This window comes from Polyergus mexicanus, unplaced genomic scaffold (genome assembly GCF_030449975.1).
Source record: "Polyergus mexicanus isolate NDT 795.1 unplaced genomic scaffold, iyPolMexi1.0 SCAF_48, whole genome shotgun sequence".
In the NCBI taxonomy this organism is placed as follows: Eukaryota; Metazoa; Arthropoda; class Insecta; order Hymenoptera; family Formicidae; genus Polyergus; species Polyergus mexicanus.
The window spans coordinates 22591-38420 of record NW_027223368.1 but is presented as its reverse complement, the minus strand read 5'-3'; the positions used below and the strand labels follow the sequence as shown (position 1 = coordinate 38420).

Genomic DNA, 15830 nt, shown 5'->3' with positions numbered 1-15830 from the left:
ATGCACGCAGATTTAATACGGCATTCGCAAAGGGCCAAACATATAGTTAAAGTAAATCTTCAAAGCCCCGATTATAATAATAACAATGGTCTGCATAGTGATAAAGTTAAACGCGCGGAAATAAAATTAGCAGCATTTTTTTCGGAACATAATATTGCTTTTTATACTGCAGATCATTTAATTCCTTTATTAAAAAATATTTGTATAGATTCTAAAATTGTGCACGATCTTTCATTGGGCCGAAAAAAGTGCACTAACGTTGTTAAAAATGTAATTGCAAGACGCGAAACTGAAAAAATAATTGATATTTTGCAAACACGTAGATTTTCAATTTTAATTGATGAAAGCACGGATATTTCAGATTTAAAAATTATGTGTGTTCTTGTACAATTTTTCTCACCGGATGATAAAGTTAAAACGCAATTATTAGACTTAATATCTTTAAATGCTACGGATTGTTCAGCTAATAAAATTTACGAATCTTTTAAAGAAGTTTTAAATAAAAAGCAGATTCCTATTAAAAATATATTTGGTATGGCAAGTGATAATGCATCTGTAATGATTGGATGCAATAATTCTTTTTTTTCACGTTTACAATCAGAAATACCGGGTGTAGTAATGTTAAATTGTATTTGTCATTCGTCTGCCATTATAGCTAGTAAAGCTTGCGAGAAATTGCCACAATCTTGCGAAAGTTTAATTAGAGGTATTGCTACTTATATTTCGGGCAGTGCAAAGAGATGTGCTATTTTAACTGAATTTCAAGAGTTTTTTAATGTAGAAAAAAATAAAATTTTGAAATTATCGAATACAAGATGGCTTGTTTTACAACATTGCGTGATTAGAGTACTAGATAATTGGGAAGTTTTAAGAAATTATTTTATTTTGGCAGTAACTGAAGACAAATTAAAATCTGCAGAAATTATTTTATCCCAGTTAAATGATGATTTTATTAAAGCATATTTATTATTTTTAAAATATTCGTTAAATTTCTTCAACACTTTTAATGCTTTATTTCAATCACGTGAAATTTTAATACATAGATTGTTTGAAAGTAGTCAGCAAATAATTCGGCAAATTGCTCAAAATTTTATGACTCCGGAGGCTTTGAAAGAAATTGTTACTTTAAATGTAGACAATGAAAATTATATCCAACACCTAAATAATATATATGTCGGGCCCGAATGTGAACACTTTTTATTAACAGTATCATTAGAGTGCGCGAAAGAAATTAGATTAACGTGTTTAGAATTTTATAAGATGGCAGTTCGCGAAATGTTAAAACGATTACCATATAAAGACACTTTTTTTGAACAATTAGTTTTTTTAGATCCCAAAATCGCTCTTTTTGATGAAGCAAAAATTAAAATTAAAGATTTAACTTGTGTTGCTTTGCGCGTAGGTAATATTGACCTAACAAAATTAGCATTCGAATGGAGAATTCTGCCGTCAATGTTTAATGATTCAGAGAAAAAAGAATTAGCTTCATTAGAAATAAATCAAATGTGAAAAAAAATATTAGAATTTAAAGATTTTAATGGAGATAAAATATTTGGAAATTTAGAATTATTGGTTCAAGCGGTATTTTCTCTTCCACATTCAAATGCCGAAGCCGAACGTATTTTCTCGATAATTACAGATGTTAAAAATAAGAAAAGGAATCGATTATCCATTGAAACTATTTCCGCAATTTGCATAGCTCGGTCAAGTTTTCAGGCTGCAGGCATTAATTGTATAAATTTCGAAATTGATTCGCGACACTTAAAGTTATATAATTCACATAATTTATCCGCGAAATAATGCGCTTCATCTGATGGTATTTTAATTTTATTTTTGTAATTTTTGATATTTTTATTTTAATTTTGTAATTTTTCATATTTTGTTTTTACAATTTTTGTATATTTTATTATATTTTTTTAACATATAAATTCACATTCATCTAGCCCGATTTTTATGCATGCATATATTATTACTCTAACAATATTTTCTGTTACAGATATTTTCTATAAATGTACTTTTTTGCAATGTGCAATATTAATTTATTTTATGTACCTGCAATGTGCAATATAAATTTTTTTTTTAATTAATGAATTAATCTTCTTCATTCTTTTATATTATTTATTTTTATTTCTTATTTATTTACTTTTATTTTAGTGTAGCTATTATTTTGATATGTAATATCTTTATTTATTTGATATTTTATAAAATATAGTTAAGTTTAACATATTTAAGTTTATTAAGAATTTATTTTGCTTTTTTATAAATATTACCATATAAATATAAATATTTATTTTATATTTTTAAATAATAAAAAAATTGTGATATATTTTTGTTATGAATACTGGTGAGGTTTTTGGCAGTTTTCCTTACCCTTGCAACAAATGTTGGTATTCTTTATGATTCTGCCAAATAAAATACTTTTATTTATTTTTAAAAAATGACCAATATTATTGTATTTCCTTTCTTTTTTTAGTTTATTTTATTATTATACAATTATTTTATTAATATTAATATTTCATAAAACTTAATATTTTATAATTATAATTGTGCATGTATATTGTTTACAATAATATGTTTAAAGCTAAAAATTTTTTAAACTCATTCATGTCATCTTTTATTAATTATTCAATTATTTATTTGTAATTTATTTATAATTTATAAAATATTTTAATTTATTTTTAACATTATCTCAGTAGAGGTTCCATAGCACCCTTTTTCTTATAAATGTGACACATACCTAAAGGCTATATTTAATGCGCATGCGCGAAAAAAGCGTCCTTGAGAACAACACTGGCGTCGATATCGACCCTTCCGGAGATTCTCGATCATTCTGTGAGTACCGGTCTTTCGTGACACACGTCGCCTTTAGAAAAGTTTACAAAAGCTCTCGGAATTCGGTTTTGTTTCTTGGATCGGATCATGTAAACAATCTCCCGGTTTTCTCAAGGTTCTCGGTAACGACAAAGAACTTATCAATCGCAAATTAAGCATCCAATTACGTTTGCGCGAGGAACATTTGTGAGGTACAACTTGGACCAGAGTGAGTGTGCGTGAATCCTAACTGTTCTTCCCGACACCCCCTGAAACCAGAAACTTCTCGGGTTCTTTATCAAACATTTTTTGGTCCTTCGAGCCGGATCTGTGGGTGCGGCAACGAACATCTCAGTGTGCGGACTTAGAGAATAGCGTGTGTGCTTTCCACGTGCTACCGGCGAAAGTTCGAGAACGATCCGCGTCATGCTCTCTCTCTCGCTCTCAGACTTCCGTCGCGTTCGCCAGTTCGTGCGTGTTCGGCGACGCTCGGACGGACTCGGGCGCTCGGTAACGGATCTCCGCGACATGTGGGGCGTTCTCTCTCGCTCTCGTAGCCACGCTGTGCTCAGGCTCACCCTCTCAACGGCCATCTTGTGACCAGTGCGCGGGATATGGACCTTTCTTTCTCACCCTCGGAGACGCACGGCTCATTGGACACTCTCTCTTCAGGAATTTAATCAATTGGAAATCATCGGACAAAACAAGCATAATTCATCATGTCCAATCTCGAAGCGAAATTCTCTCTGCAACTGAACCGGTACACCTACATCAAATCGGTGGCTCTCGAGCATAAGGAACCGACGTTCCCCACTTTCCAACTGCAGATGCTCAAGATGAAACTCGACCTTATAGACAACAATTGGCAAAAGTTTGAAGCGAGTCACGACCGAATGGCGGAATCCAAGTCTGAGCTCCTCCTGGATCACGATTACTTTCAGAAAAAGGTGTACGATCAGTGTCTCTTATATTATGCTGACGCAAAAGCCGCATTGCTTACGCAGATTGAGGAGAAGGAACGGACTCTTCCTTTCTCGGGCTCGCAACTAGCCAACCTCTCAATTGGCGGGCAGACATCAGCGCGACGGCATCTTCCGGAGATCACTCTTCCACAATTCTCGGGTGACTTCTTAGCGTGGAGGCCGTTCCGCGACTTATTCTCATCGTTAGTTGGACGGAATGCTGACATTTCCAAAGTCGAGAAAATGCATTATCTCCGGACCAGCCTCATGGACGAGGCTGCTCAACTCATCTCCAACTTGTCAGAGTCGGAGGACTCATTCGTCTCCGCTTGGGACTTGCTTGTCAGTCGCTTTGAAAATAAGCAGCTTCTCATTTCGGCCCAGGTAGATGGATTATTTCGCACTAAGACCATCTCACAGCGGTCAGCCAATGAGCTCAACACCCTCCTCAACACCACAACGGAAGCGCTCAATGCCTTGGAGTTTCTCGGAGCCCCTGTTCAACACTGGGATCATCTCTTGGTTCACCTCACTGTCCAACGACTCGACCCAAGCACCCGAGAGGCATGGGAAGTCAAGCTTGGCTCCACTACAGACCCCCCATCATACAAGGACATTCGCACATTTCTCACCGGCCGCGCTCGAGCCATGGAAAGCATGGAATTCGGAACGTTGAGCGTCTCTCCAGCGGACTATCCAGCGTCCCCGGCATTACGACACAGCAGCAAACCGTCGACGGCCTCCGCTCATGTGGCCATCTCACCCCCCTCCGGAACTTCGGAAACCTCCGGAAGTGCACTGTGCTCTGGCCCTCATTACATCGTCTCTTGTCCTCGTTTCAGAGATATGTCTCCTCATCTGCGGCGCAACATTGTAATCGACCGTCGCCTCTGCTTCAATTGCTTGGGCAGGCATAACGCAATCGCCTGTCAGAACTCGAAGAGGTGCAGAGAATGCGGCAACAAGCATCATACCATGATACACATGGATAGCCAACCGCCCCCACGTTTGTCAGCGACACAAGGCAAGGCAACCTCTTAGACTGCAGCCTCACAGACGTCGGCGCCAGCCTCATCAACTAAGAGCACTATATCAACGGCTTCGAAATGACTCACACACGCAGTCCTCTCTCAATCTCACTCGGTAATTCTCACTCGTCCGGCAGTCTTACTCGCTACTTGTTGCACTATCATCCGATCACCTTGCGGCTCGCCTCACTCGGTCAGGATGCTCATCGATCCCGGATCTGAACTCACCTTTGCTTCCGGGCAACTTATCAAAATCCTCCAGATCCCTCGACGGCACGCCTCTGTCCCCATCATAGGTATTGGAGGATCTCAGTCGGAGCGAACTCGGCGTGTCGTCCCTCTAACACTTCACTCAATTTACTCTTCGCAATCCATCAAGGTTACATCCTCAAGAATTTAACAACCTCACTCCCATCTATAGCGACAGCAGAACATAGTTGGCCTCACCTTCACGGGCTCCAGCTGGCGGATCCAGATTTCCTCACACCCGGACCTATAGATTTAATCCTCGGTGCCGACTCCTACGGGCTGTTTATCCAGCCCGACATCATTAAAAAGTTGGAGGAGGAGCACATCGCTCAACGCACTATTTTTGGATGGGTTGTTCTCGGTCCGACCTCGGCACCATCGGCCTCAGCTCATAGTTCTCATCATGTCGTGGTGGATCATGAGCTTCACGATCTTCTCATGAAGTTCTGGATTCAAGAAGAGTTTCCCTCATTCTCCACAATTCAGCTCAACCCTGACGAAGAGAAGTGTGAGACTCATTTCAAGGACACTCATTCTCGGGATAGTGCGGGGCATTATGTCGTACGGCTCCCCCTCAAGTTACAGACAAGCCAACTAGGGAAGTCGCGAGTAACTGCTCAATGTTGCCTGGAATGCATACTATGGCGCCTTTCAACGGATCCGACTTGTCAGAATCTGTACTCATCATTCATTCGGGAGTACAAAGAGCTTCAGCACATGGTCAGGGTTCCCCCTTCCACTGCAGAACCATCACCGGTGTTCTACCTCCTTCATCATGGAGTCCTTAAGGATGTAATAAACCGCTTTCGCGAGGCGGTCGTGGATAACTCGGTCGGGATCCGGGGCTCGTGAAAGGGTATCGAGAGACGAACGATAGATACGTTAGGTAAAATATAATTTATTGCGTGTAAGTATGTGTGGATACAGAGTGAGTGTATGTGTATAAATGTTGTGTGTGTGTGAGCGTGTGCGCTTGTATGTGAGTGAGATGGTGAGCGAGCGAGTGCGTGTGCGACCGTGAAATATTTCGTATGGTTTACAATGTGTATGGTCGAGGCGATCGCGATGCATCCGAATTACAATGCGCGGAGTGTGTTGCGGAGCGCGCGTTCAGCGATTCGATACAATTATCGATGACGTGCGCGGATCTGGATTTCGGCAGAGGCCGCTAACTACCGGGCGGTAATTTCGGTCGGGCCGGTGGGCGGTCCTTAGACGTGTCGGTATCGATCTGATTGCGTCGATCGATGTCGCGGCCGGGTTAGATCCTCCCCCTTGAGCGGGATTTAGCGCGCCGTATTAATGGCGAGTCCGATCGCGGTAATGGCCGTCGCGGAATTACTGCGAGTTCGCGGATATCGCGGTATTATTTTCGTCGGGGATGGTTTTCCCATAGAATGCAGGAGTGCAACGGCCGACGGGAACACCCGTCAATGGCAGGGAACTCCCTACCACTGAATGATCGCCGTTGCACGTAGGTGGACGGATGCGGGTGAGGTGTCGAGAACTCCCGACGGAGGCTGAGTACGCCCAACCTCGTGTTCCTCGGTCGCAGAGATTTCAAAGGATTGCTCTTAGAGATGCCGCAAACTCTCGGCGGAGGCTGGGTACTCCCAACCCCGTTTTCTCTCTCTTTGAGCGTGTTTTCAGGATCGTTCTGGATTCCAGGCGTTGTACTGACTCTGGTGGTTGCGGAAGATCTGGTCTCGAGATAGAAAATTGGCTCTTATTTATACCGCTTTTTCCGGCGGGTGCGCGTGCGTAATATGCCTGATTGTTTTAAGGCATATTGTTTCAAGTTGAACCGCCGCGCGCGACTCGGGTGGTTTCGGGAACGGTCGGTACGGTTACCCGAGCGCGGCGACGATTCCCGGTAAACAACGCGTCTTGACGGCGGTTATAAATTCAAACGACTTTCTCTATATCTTAAAAATGGGCGCTCGGCGCCTCCGCATTATGCCCGACCGGTGTTTGTCGGGCGGCGGACTTCCGGCGGATCGACGGCCGGGTAACGCTGGAGGGATGCATCGTTACAAGGATGACAGTATCACCACAAAATTAAGAGTGGTATTCAACGGGTCCAGCCTCACCAGTACGGGATCTTCCCTCAACGACATTCTGCACACGGGTGCGAACCTCCAACCAGACATCTCAGATATCTTTCTCTGGGTGCGACCGGTACATCTTTATCACGGATATCACCAAGATGTTCCGCCAAATTCAGGTTCATCCAGACGATTGGGATCTTCAACGGATCTTCTGGGTCGACGATCAGCTCAACATCATTCCGTATCAACTCACAACGGTCACGTATGGCACCTGATCAGCTCCCTTCTTAGCTGTTCGCGTCCTCCTTCAACATGTCGAAGATGAAGGTAGAAAGTACCCCCTGGCGGTCCCCCCTCTCCTCAAGGGCAAGTATATTGACGACATCTGTGATGGCGCTGACCTCTATCGCTCACCAACTGGTAAATCTCTGCAAGGCGGGCGGCTTTCCTCTGGCGAAGTGGCAGAGTAATCATCCGGAGCTATTCCAGGCTCTCCCTATGGACGACGCCACGGTAGAGCCTCACTCGGATAACACTCAGGGCAAGATTTTGGGACTCACATGGCAGCCTCACTTGGATCAGTTCGTCTTCCAGAGCAAGGCCTCCAACCGGCCCGTTATCACCAAACGGACTATACTCTCAGAAGTAGCGCAACTATTTGATCTATTGGGATTCTTATCTCCGGTCATCATCAGAGAGAAGACGCTCCTCCAGGAACTGTAGCTGGAAAAGGTCGGCTGGGATGACTGTCTCTCGCCGCAACTTTGACATCGGTGGACGCACTTCCATTCAGAGCTGTCTGACCTGACTTCCATCACGATTCCTCGGTGGATGTCTTCCACGCCGTCAGCCATGGTCGAGCTTCATGGATTCTCGAATGCTTCGCAACTTGCCAGCGCGGTTGCAGTTCATCAAGGTCACTCCTCACAGGATAGAGCCAATCATCACACTGGTGTGCGCCAAAACCAAGGTCGCATCTCCCACCATTCCCCGGCTGGAACTCACGGCGGCAGTTCTACTTTCTCGTCTTATCAGCTATGTTCAACGAACCCTAGAACTTGCGGAGATACCAATCTACCTGTGGACGGACTCATCAGTATCGTTCACCTGGATCAATAGTCATCCCTTTCGCTGGAAAGACTTTGTTCGGAATCGAGTGGCGGCAATTCAAGAACGCGTACCTCAGGGACATTGGCGGTTTATTCCCGGCAAGGAGAACCCAGCAGACTGTGCTTCTCGCGGTCTCTCTTCCGCGCAACTCTCTCGGCATCATCTTTGGTGGAATGGTCCCTCGTGGCTAGTACAGTCTCCTCAACATTGGCCAAGCACGGTATCACAGCTAGATTCGGCGGCGACTCTTGAGGAGCGGCCCGGTCAGCTTCTCACCTCCTCAACAGTAAGGCAACACCACATCTGGGAGCTCCTCTATCGTTACTCATCACTCACACGGCTTGTTCGGATTACTGCTCATTGTCAACGGTGTTGCGCGATCCTCAAAGGTATACCACAGTCCTCTCTGGCCACACCTCTCACACCTGCAGATCTGGAAGTTTCACGACTATATTGGATTTGGTCAGTTCAATCGGCGTACTTCTCATCGATCATTCGGGCATCCTCAGAGTTGGAGGCCGGCTCAGGCATTCTCAATTGGACCCTGAATGCAAGCGCCCAGCCATCTTGCCACGGGATTTATATCTGTCCCGACTCATTATATCGGACGCTCATCTAAGGACTCTTCACGGCGAAACTCAGGTAACCTTGACATATCTTCGCTAGGCTTATTGGATCGTTGGTGGCCGAGCTCCAGTAAGATCTCACATTCTCCGCTGCGTTCGGTGTGCTCGACAACGTGGCGTAAAGGCACAGCAACTCATGGGTCAATTGCCATCATCTCGCATTACGCCATCTCGTCCCTTCCTCAACACAGAGGTTGATTACGCCGGCCCCCTCACTCTTAAAACTTGGCGAGGACGAGGGGCTAAGTGTTACAAGGGCTGGTTAGCCATCTTTGTTTGCTTCTCAACTTCAGCGGTTCATCTGGAGGCAGTGACGGATTACTCAACAAAAGGATTTATCGCAGCGTATCGGCGGTTGACGGGACGGCGAGATATCTGCCAAACTCTGTTTAGCGACTGTGGAACCAATTTTCTGGGGGCAGATACATCTCTTAAGCGGCTATTCAACGCGGGAGTGAAGCACTTGGACACAGTATAATTGGACACGGTGCAAATGGACACGTTACAAATGGACACGAGATTTTGCACACGGTTCAATTGGACACAGTGCATTTGGACACAGTAATTTTGGATACAGTAGCTTTTGGACACATAAGAAAATACGTATCGTTTACTTGGACACCGCTCAATTGGACACTGTTCATTTGGACACCGTTCGTTTGGACACAGAAAGATGCGCACCGTTCATTTGGACACCGTTCGTTGGGACACCGTTATTTGCCCACCGTTCGTTTGGACACCGTTCATTTGCCCACCGTTCGTTTGGACACCGTTCATTTGCCCACTGTTCGTTTGGACACCGTTCATTTGCCCACCGTTCGTTTGGACACCAAAATTTGATTTAAATTATACGACGTAATCCACACCAAATTTTTGTTTTAAATAAGAAATAGGTTTGGGTTAGGTTATATCTTCCGGAAGTGGAGCCCCCCCGCAGGGGGGGCGGAACCCACTGTATCCATGCATGACATCCAAATATGCGAAAGGCTAAACAAAGTGCTAAAAGCAATGTAAAATTAATGACATCAGTATCAGAGATATAAAAGTATGAATATATTTTATTTTGACAGATATTATAACCTTCAAATGTATCTCCTTTTCACGATTTCATATTTTACATAGATTTACCAGTATAAAGTGTTATAAGAATACTGATTATATTTTCCCAAAATGATTTTTATTTCTCTCCATCTGTTACATATTCAAACAAACAGTGCGCATGTTTCTGTGTACAAATGAACGGTGTCCAAACGAACGGTGGGCAAATGAACGGTGTCCAAACGAACGGTGTCCAAATGAACAGTGTCCAATTGAGCGGTGTCCAAGTAAACGATGCGTATTTTCTTATGTGTCCAACAGCTACTGTATCCAAAATTACTGTGACCAAATGCACTGTGTCCAATTGAACCGTGTGCACAATCTCGTGTCCATTTGTAACGTGTCCATTTGCACCGTGTCCAATTGTACTGTGTCCAAGTGAAGGCCACTCATTCAACGCTGGATCAAAGGAATTCTCGGAACTTGCTCAGCTACTGACCCATGACGGCATCACTTGGGTCTTCATCCTCCGGCAGCCCCTCACTTCGGCGGTAAATGGGAGACCGCTATCAAATCGGTCAAGCATCATCTACGACGGACTATAGGGGAGACTGCCCTAACCTACGAAGAACTTACAAATCCTCTAGTCCAAATCGAGGCAGTCCTCAACTCCAGGTCATTGTGCCCACTTTCAGACGACCCGGAAGACCTGGCAGCCCTCACCCCCGGGCATTTCATCATCGGGGCAGCGCTAACTACAATTCCTGAGCCATCTCTCTCCTCAGTGCCCCTCACAAGATTATCTGGGCGGCAGCTCATTCAGCAGCAATTCCAACATTTCTGGTGTGTTTCCTGTGCATACTTAACTTTCTTCCACATTAATCTCTTCATCAAACGTGAAGGATGGCTGATGGACAGAGGTATGTGTAACATTATGATAAGAAATGGGAGAATAATTTTTTCGCACATATTCGTAATAGAACAGTTTGTCTTTTATGTGGTTATAAACCTTCTCGCGTTAAAAAATTTTTGATCGAAAGACATTATAGAAATAAACATTTCAATGAATATGCAAAATATAACTGTGATGAAAAGATTAATTTAATAAATAGTTTAAAATTAATATATGAAGAAGGTTATAGTGATAACACAAATTTTGAAATCGATAATAATGCTGTATCTTCCGAAAAAGCAGTCACTGCATCATATGCTATTTCACATTTAATCGCTAAACATTCTAAGCCGTTTACTGAAGGTGAATTTGTAAAGGAATGCCTCATAGAAGCTGTAAAATCATTTGTAAATTCTTTAACTCTTGCAGAAGCTACTAGTATACCGTTAAATAAAAAAACAGTAGCAGCAAGAGTTACTCACATCGCTTATTCCATAGAAGAAAAATTAAAAGACTTATTAGCAACGTGCTCGTATTTTTCGTTGTGCCTCGATGAAAGCACCGATAATCGACATGTGAGCCAGTTGAGTATTTTTGCTCGAATCGTACAAAACGATTTTTCATATGTCGAGGAGCTTTTAAATTTTGTACCATTACATGGCACAACAACCGGGATAGATATTTTTAGAGCCGTTGAACAAACCTTAGAAAAATTTAATATCGATTTTTCTAAATGTTCGGCTATCGTAACTGAAACTGATGCGAAAGCAATGACAGGTTCGAAAATTGGATTCTTCGGCCAAATAAAGCAGCAAAATTTAAAGTTCCCCCTTATTCATTGTATAATTCACCAGGAAGCATTATGTGGGAAAGCGATTAAATTGTGTACCGCAATGCAGATAGTTACTAAAATTATTAATGCAATAAAAGGCGGACACAAATTTCTGAATCACAGAAAGTTCCAATCCTTTCTCAAAGAGCATAATGCAATTTATAAAGATATACCTTTACATTCCGAAGTTCGATGGTTTAGCGCAGGGAAATGTCTAGAGAAATTCTTTACAATAAGAAAAGAAATCTTCCTTTTCTTGCAAGAAATGTCTATAAATTATGACGAATTTAAATCCTTTTTCGAAGATCTAGATTTTTTTTCTGAGTTTTAGCTGTTATTACAGATTTAACTTCCCATTTAAATAATTTAAATTTGAAGCTGCAAAAGGCCAACCAAACTTATATCAGACTTAGTTAGTCATACCGACTCATTCCGTAGAAAATTACTATTATTTAAAAATCATTTAGAAAAAAATAATTTTTACTTTTATCCATCTTGTCAAATTCTTTTCGAAGAATACGGCAAAGATTGTAATTTTCAGAAACAACTTCATTTATAATTAATTCTTTAATAACCCAGTTTGATATGCGGTTTAATGATTTCGAATTGCTTAGAAAAGATCTAATTCTTTTTGAGAATCCTCTTCTTGTTCCGATTGAAGAACAAAATATAGAACTTCAGGCAGAACTTTGCGATTTGCAAAATGATCTGCCTCTTAAACCGCGGCTAGAAAAGTGTTGAATTCTTTAAGATTTTAGATTCATCAAAGTATCCCGAACTTATAAAATTTGGTCTTCGAATTTTTTCTATGTTCGGTTCTACGTATTTATGTGAATGTTCTTTTTCAAAATTAAAATATACGAAAACAGATAAACGTTGTTGTTTGAGCGATACATCATTATCTTTTTTGATGCGCTCTAGTTCATCTAATATTCCCGTAGATATTTTATCCCTTGTAAATTCACATAAACGGCTTAGAATATCAAATTGATGTTTACACGATTGTTCTCTTCTTTTTTTCTTTTATTTTTTTATCTTTAGTATAATTTTTCCATATATATATGTACGCGAACGGATTATTCTTCTTTAGTGGAATAGGCCTACTGGGGAAACCACTTAAAAAAAAAACGCATTAACAATAATACCTCATGGGTGATGTGGAAATCTATTGTCTCGTAATTATAATTATATTGCAATCGTTCTATATTATAATTATTTATTACGAGTATATTTTGTGACATTATCGATAATATTGTATGATTTTAATGTACGCGAAAATAAATTACATATATTTTAACGTTATAAATTGATATAATTCTAAATCGGGTTAAGAGAAAGCTTTGAATAAAGTATCACAAAAGTATGTAAATTATATAAACGGAATATATAATATATTGATTTAATTATTTAATAAATCTTATCGTTATATTTAGGGCTAGGGCATTTAGACATTTTTACATGCGGACACTCCTGAGACGTAGCGTCGCACTCCTTAGTTACGCGTATCTGGCGACTCGTTGCTAACGCACGAGCGAGGAGTGGGGGGCAGTAGGCGTAAGCTACAGAATCGGGCCGAAATGTGCAAGTAAATCCCAGCATTGAGTTACTTATAATGCGCTGAAGAAGGTCCAAAGAATGGGACCGAAACGTACGCTAATATTTTTAAAAAAATGTCTTGTGCCCCAAGTACTGCACATGGCTCGTATTGCCCTTTACTTATATTTTTATTTATATTAATAAATTAGAATTAGATATTGGCAATTGGAGCCAGCATTCTATATAGAGCACAAATGAATTAATCAATAATATTGTAAAAGTATTTTAACAAAAAAGTGTTTTTATTTTAACTTTATATTTTCTATAAACAATATATATATATATATATATATATATATATATATATATATATATATATATATATTGTAGCGCTGTTTGAAACGAACATAACAATGTATGATATAATGTAAATATTGTACATATTATACGAGTTTTACAGATAGCTTTTGGAAGCAATCACTATGCTCACAATAAAGTTCAGTTTAAACTATTTAATTTGATATATATTTGTTACAGTCTATCTTTTTTAGTTTAAAAGGGGTAGCCACTTTTGATAGGACATCCTGTATATATATATATATGTATAGTTATAATTATAGCTTAAATTTATTTTCGATATTCGTGTTTCACAAATTTCAAGCTATTCAACACATTGAATCACGTGTAATATTATAATAGCATGTTGCAATGCGAGATATATATTCACAGGGTTGGGAAAGTTACTTTATAAAAGTAACTCGTTACCGTTACCGTTATTTTTTCTAAAAAGTAACTCGTTACCGTTACTCGTTACCAATTTTAAAAAGTAACTCGTTACCGTTACAGTTACTAAAAAGTAACGAGTCGTTACAATTTCCATTACTTTTTTACAATACAAACTAATAAATTATTTTGCATAAGAAAAACTTTTAAAAAATTGTAAGCAAGATTTCATTCAAGGTTTATTACAAAATAAATGATTAAATTTTATCGAAATTCTTTATTAATTTTTAATAAAATTTGTTGCTCCATAGTATCATCATTTAAATGCCCTCTTTGTGGTGTTAATACAGAGCCACCGATGCTAAACATTCTTTCTACAGATGCACTGCTTGGTAGAGCTGTATTATATTTAATAAAAAGTTTTTTAAGTTTTGGATAGTCGTTTAACATTTCTATATTACAATTATTTGATTTTAAAAACCGTTGCAATTCTTCTTGTTCAGATTCATTTTGCACCGTTTTTTGCTCAAAAATGAAAAAATCATCGTGATCGTCAGATTTTCCAGCTTTTGAAGAATTTTCAATTGATCGGATTCCCAATAAATCCTCCAAGTAATTTTCAGCACGTTTTCTTTTTTCTCCGGTTAACCAGTTTAACTTAAATTTTGGATGTAAACATGCTGCTATTATTAATTCTTTTGTTTCAAATATTGTAAGAAATCTAAAATCAAATATAGTAAATTAAGCGACATTGTTTTATTGAAATTAATACTTTTGAATCAATAGTTTAAAATAAAATAATATTTTTCAATTAAATCCTTATTTAAAATTAAATAACATATGTATTAATCAAATTAATAAGTTACCTTTTATTTAAACCTTGCTGAATAGCTTCAACTAATGAATGGCAATCTATAAGGTCAGATTTATTGAGATTTTCTAATTTTCGTTGCAAGGTACTTAGAACTGGTAGTAAATGAGAGCTCTGCTTTTCCGAAAAGATAAAGCTCTCATTAGATATCGCGCGTCGCGTCATCGCACTGGTCTGCAAGAGCCATAAGTTGATCAATCACATTCAAGCATTTTTACAACATAATAAGAATGCTAATTGGTCGATTTGCTTACGGCTTTACGGTTAAGATAAAAATTTTATCACGCACAATAGCAAGAATAATATCTTAAATAAATCAAAAAATTTGAAAAAAGTAACGATAAAAGTAACTGTTAAATTCGTTACTCGTTACCGAAAAATGTAACGAAGTTACTTTTTCCGTTACAAATAAAATTTGTAACGCCATTACCGTTACAGTTACCGAAAAAAAGTAACTGTAACGGTAACGGCGTTACAAGTAACGCGTTACTTCCCAACCTGTATATTCATGCAACAAAAACAAATAATTGTTTAAAAAAATACATCGTAAATAATTTTTTTAAAAACTATTATTTTTTTATACTAATTGATTTGTATCATTATTCTGTACATAAAAGTATTACGATAAGATTATCAAAAACTAACTATTTTATGAGATATTTAATTTTTTATATCAAAAGATGTCAGATTAAAATATAAAATAACTCAAAAAGTACTTAATAAAAAAATAGTTTATTATAGTGTTTTGGAAAGCTCTCGAGGCAAGCTACTAAATAAAAAATGGGGGTTTCCGTTTAAGATTTTAAAGTTGACCTTCACATGACCTTCAAATGATTTTCCAAGGTCAAATCATTGTCACCATCTTATGGCCCCCTTGAAGCCACACAACTTTTGTTTGAAATATTTTTCGATTTAACGCAGTGTTTCTGAGATATTTGAGTGGGTCCTTTAAAATGGGACACCCTGTATAATAAGCGCGAGATGTACTGACGCGGGCCACTCGCAGGCTACTCACTCGCTCAGTTATAGTATTGAAGTACCGTACGTATCGCGCCCGACTATTATAATCGCGAATAAGTGAAAGTGTATTAAATCTTGCAAAAT

At 39.4% G+C, this 15830-nt stretch overlaps 4 protein-coding genes across 4 annotated transcripts; all 4 read left to right on the top strand.

The window, feature by feature from the left end:
- Nucleotides 1-3022, top strand: LOC138943860 (SCAN domain-containing protein 3-like). The gene is made up of 2 exons (XM_070314791.1): nt 1-846; nt 2948-3022. Exons 1-2 carry the CDS (start codon nt 1-3, stop codon nt 3020-3022), a joined length of 921 nt encoding a protein of 306 aa, XP_070170892.1.
- A 508-nt stretch (nt 3023-3530) lies between these two features.
- On the top strand, nt 3531-4814 carry LOC138943859 (uncharacterized). Its single transcript, XM_070314790.1, has one exon. It carries the CDS (start codon nt 3531-3533, stop codon nt 4812-4814), a length of 1284 nt encoding a protein of 427 aa, XP_070170891.1.
- Nucleotides 4815-7488: 2674 nt separating this feature from the next.
- Nucleotides 7489-7821, top strand: LOC138943858 (uncharacterized). Its single transcript, XM_070314789.1, has one exon. The coding sequence runs from the start codon at nt 7489-7491 to the stop codon at nt 7819-7821; it is 333 nt and encodes a 110-aa protein (XP_070170890.1).
- A 2954-nt stretch (nt 7822-10775) lies between these two features.
- On the top strand, nt 10776-12337 carry LOC138943857 (general transcription factor II-I repeat domain-containing protein 2-like). Its single transcript, XM_070314788.1, has 3 exons — nt 10776-10792; nt 10985-11783; nt 12176-12337. The coding sequence occupies exons 1-3, from the start codon at nt 10776-10778 to the stop codon at nt 12335-12337; spliced, it is 978 nt and encodes a 325-aa protein (XP_070170889.1).
- Nucleotides 12338-15830: the final 3493 nt, after the last annotated feature.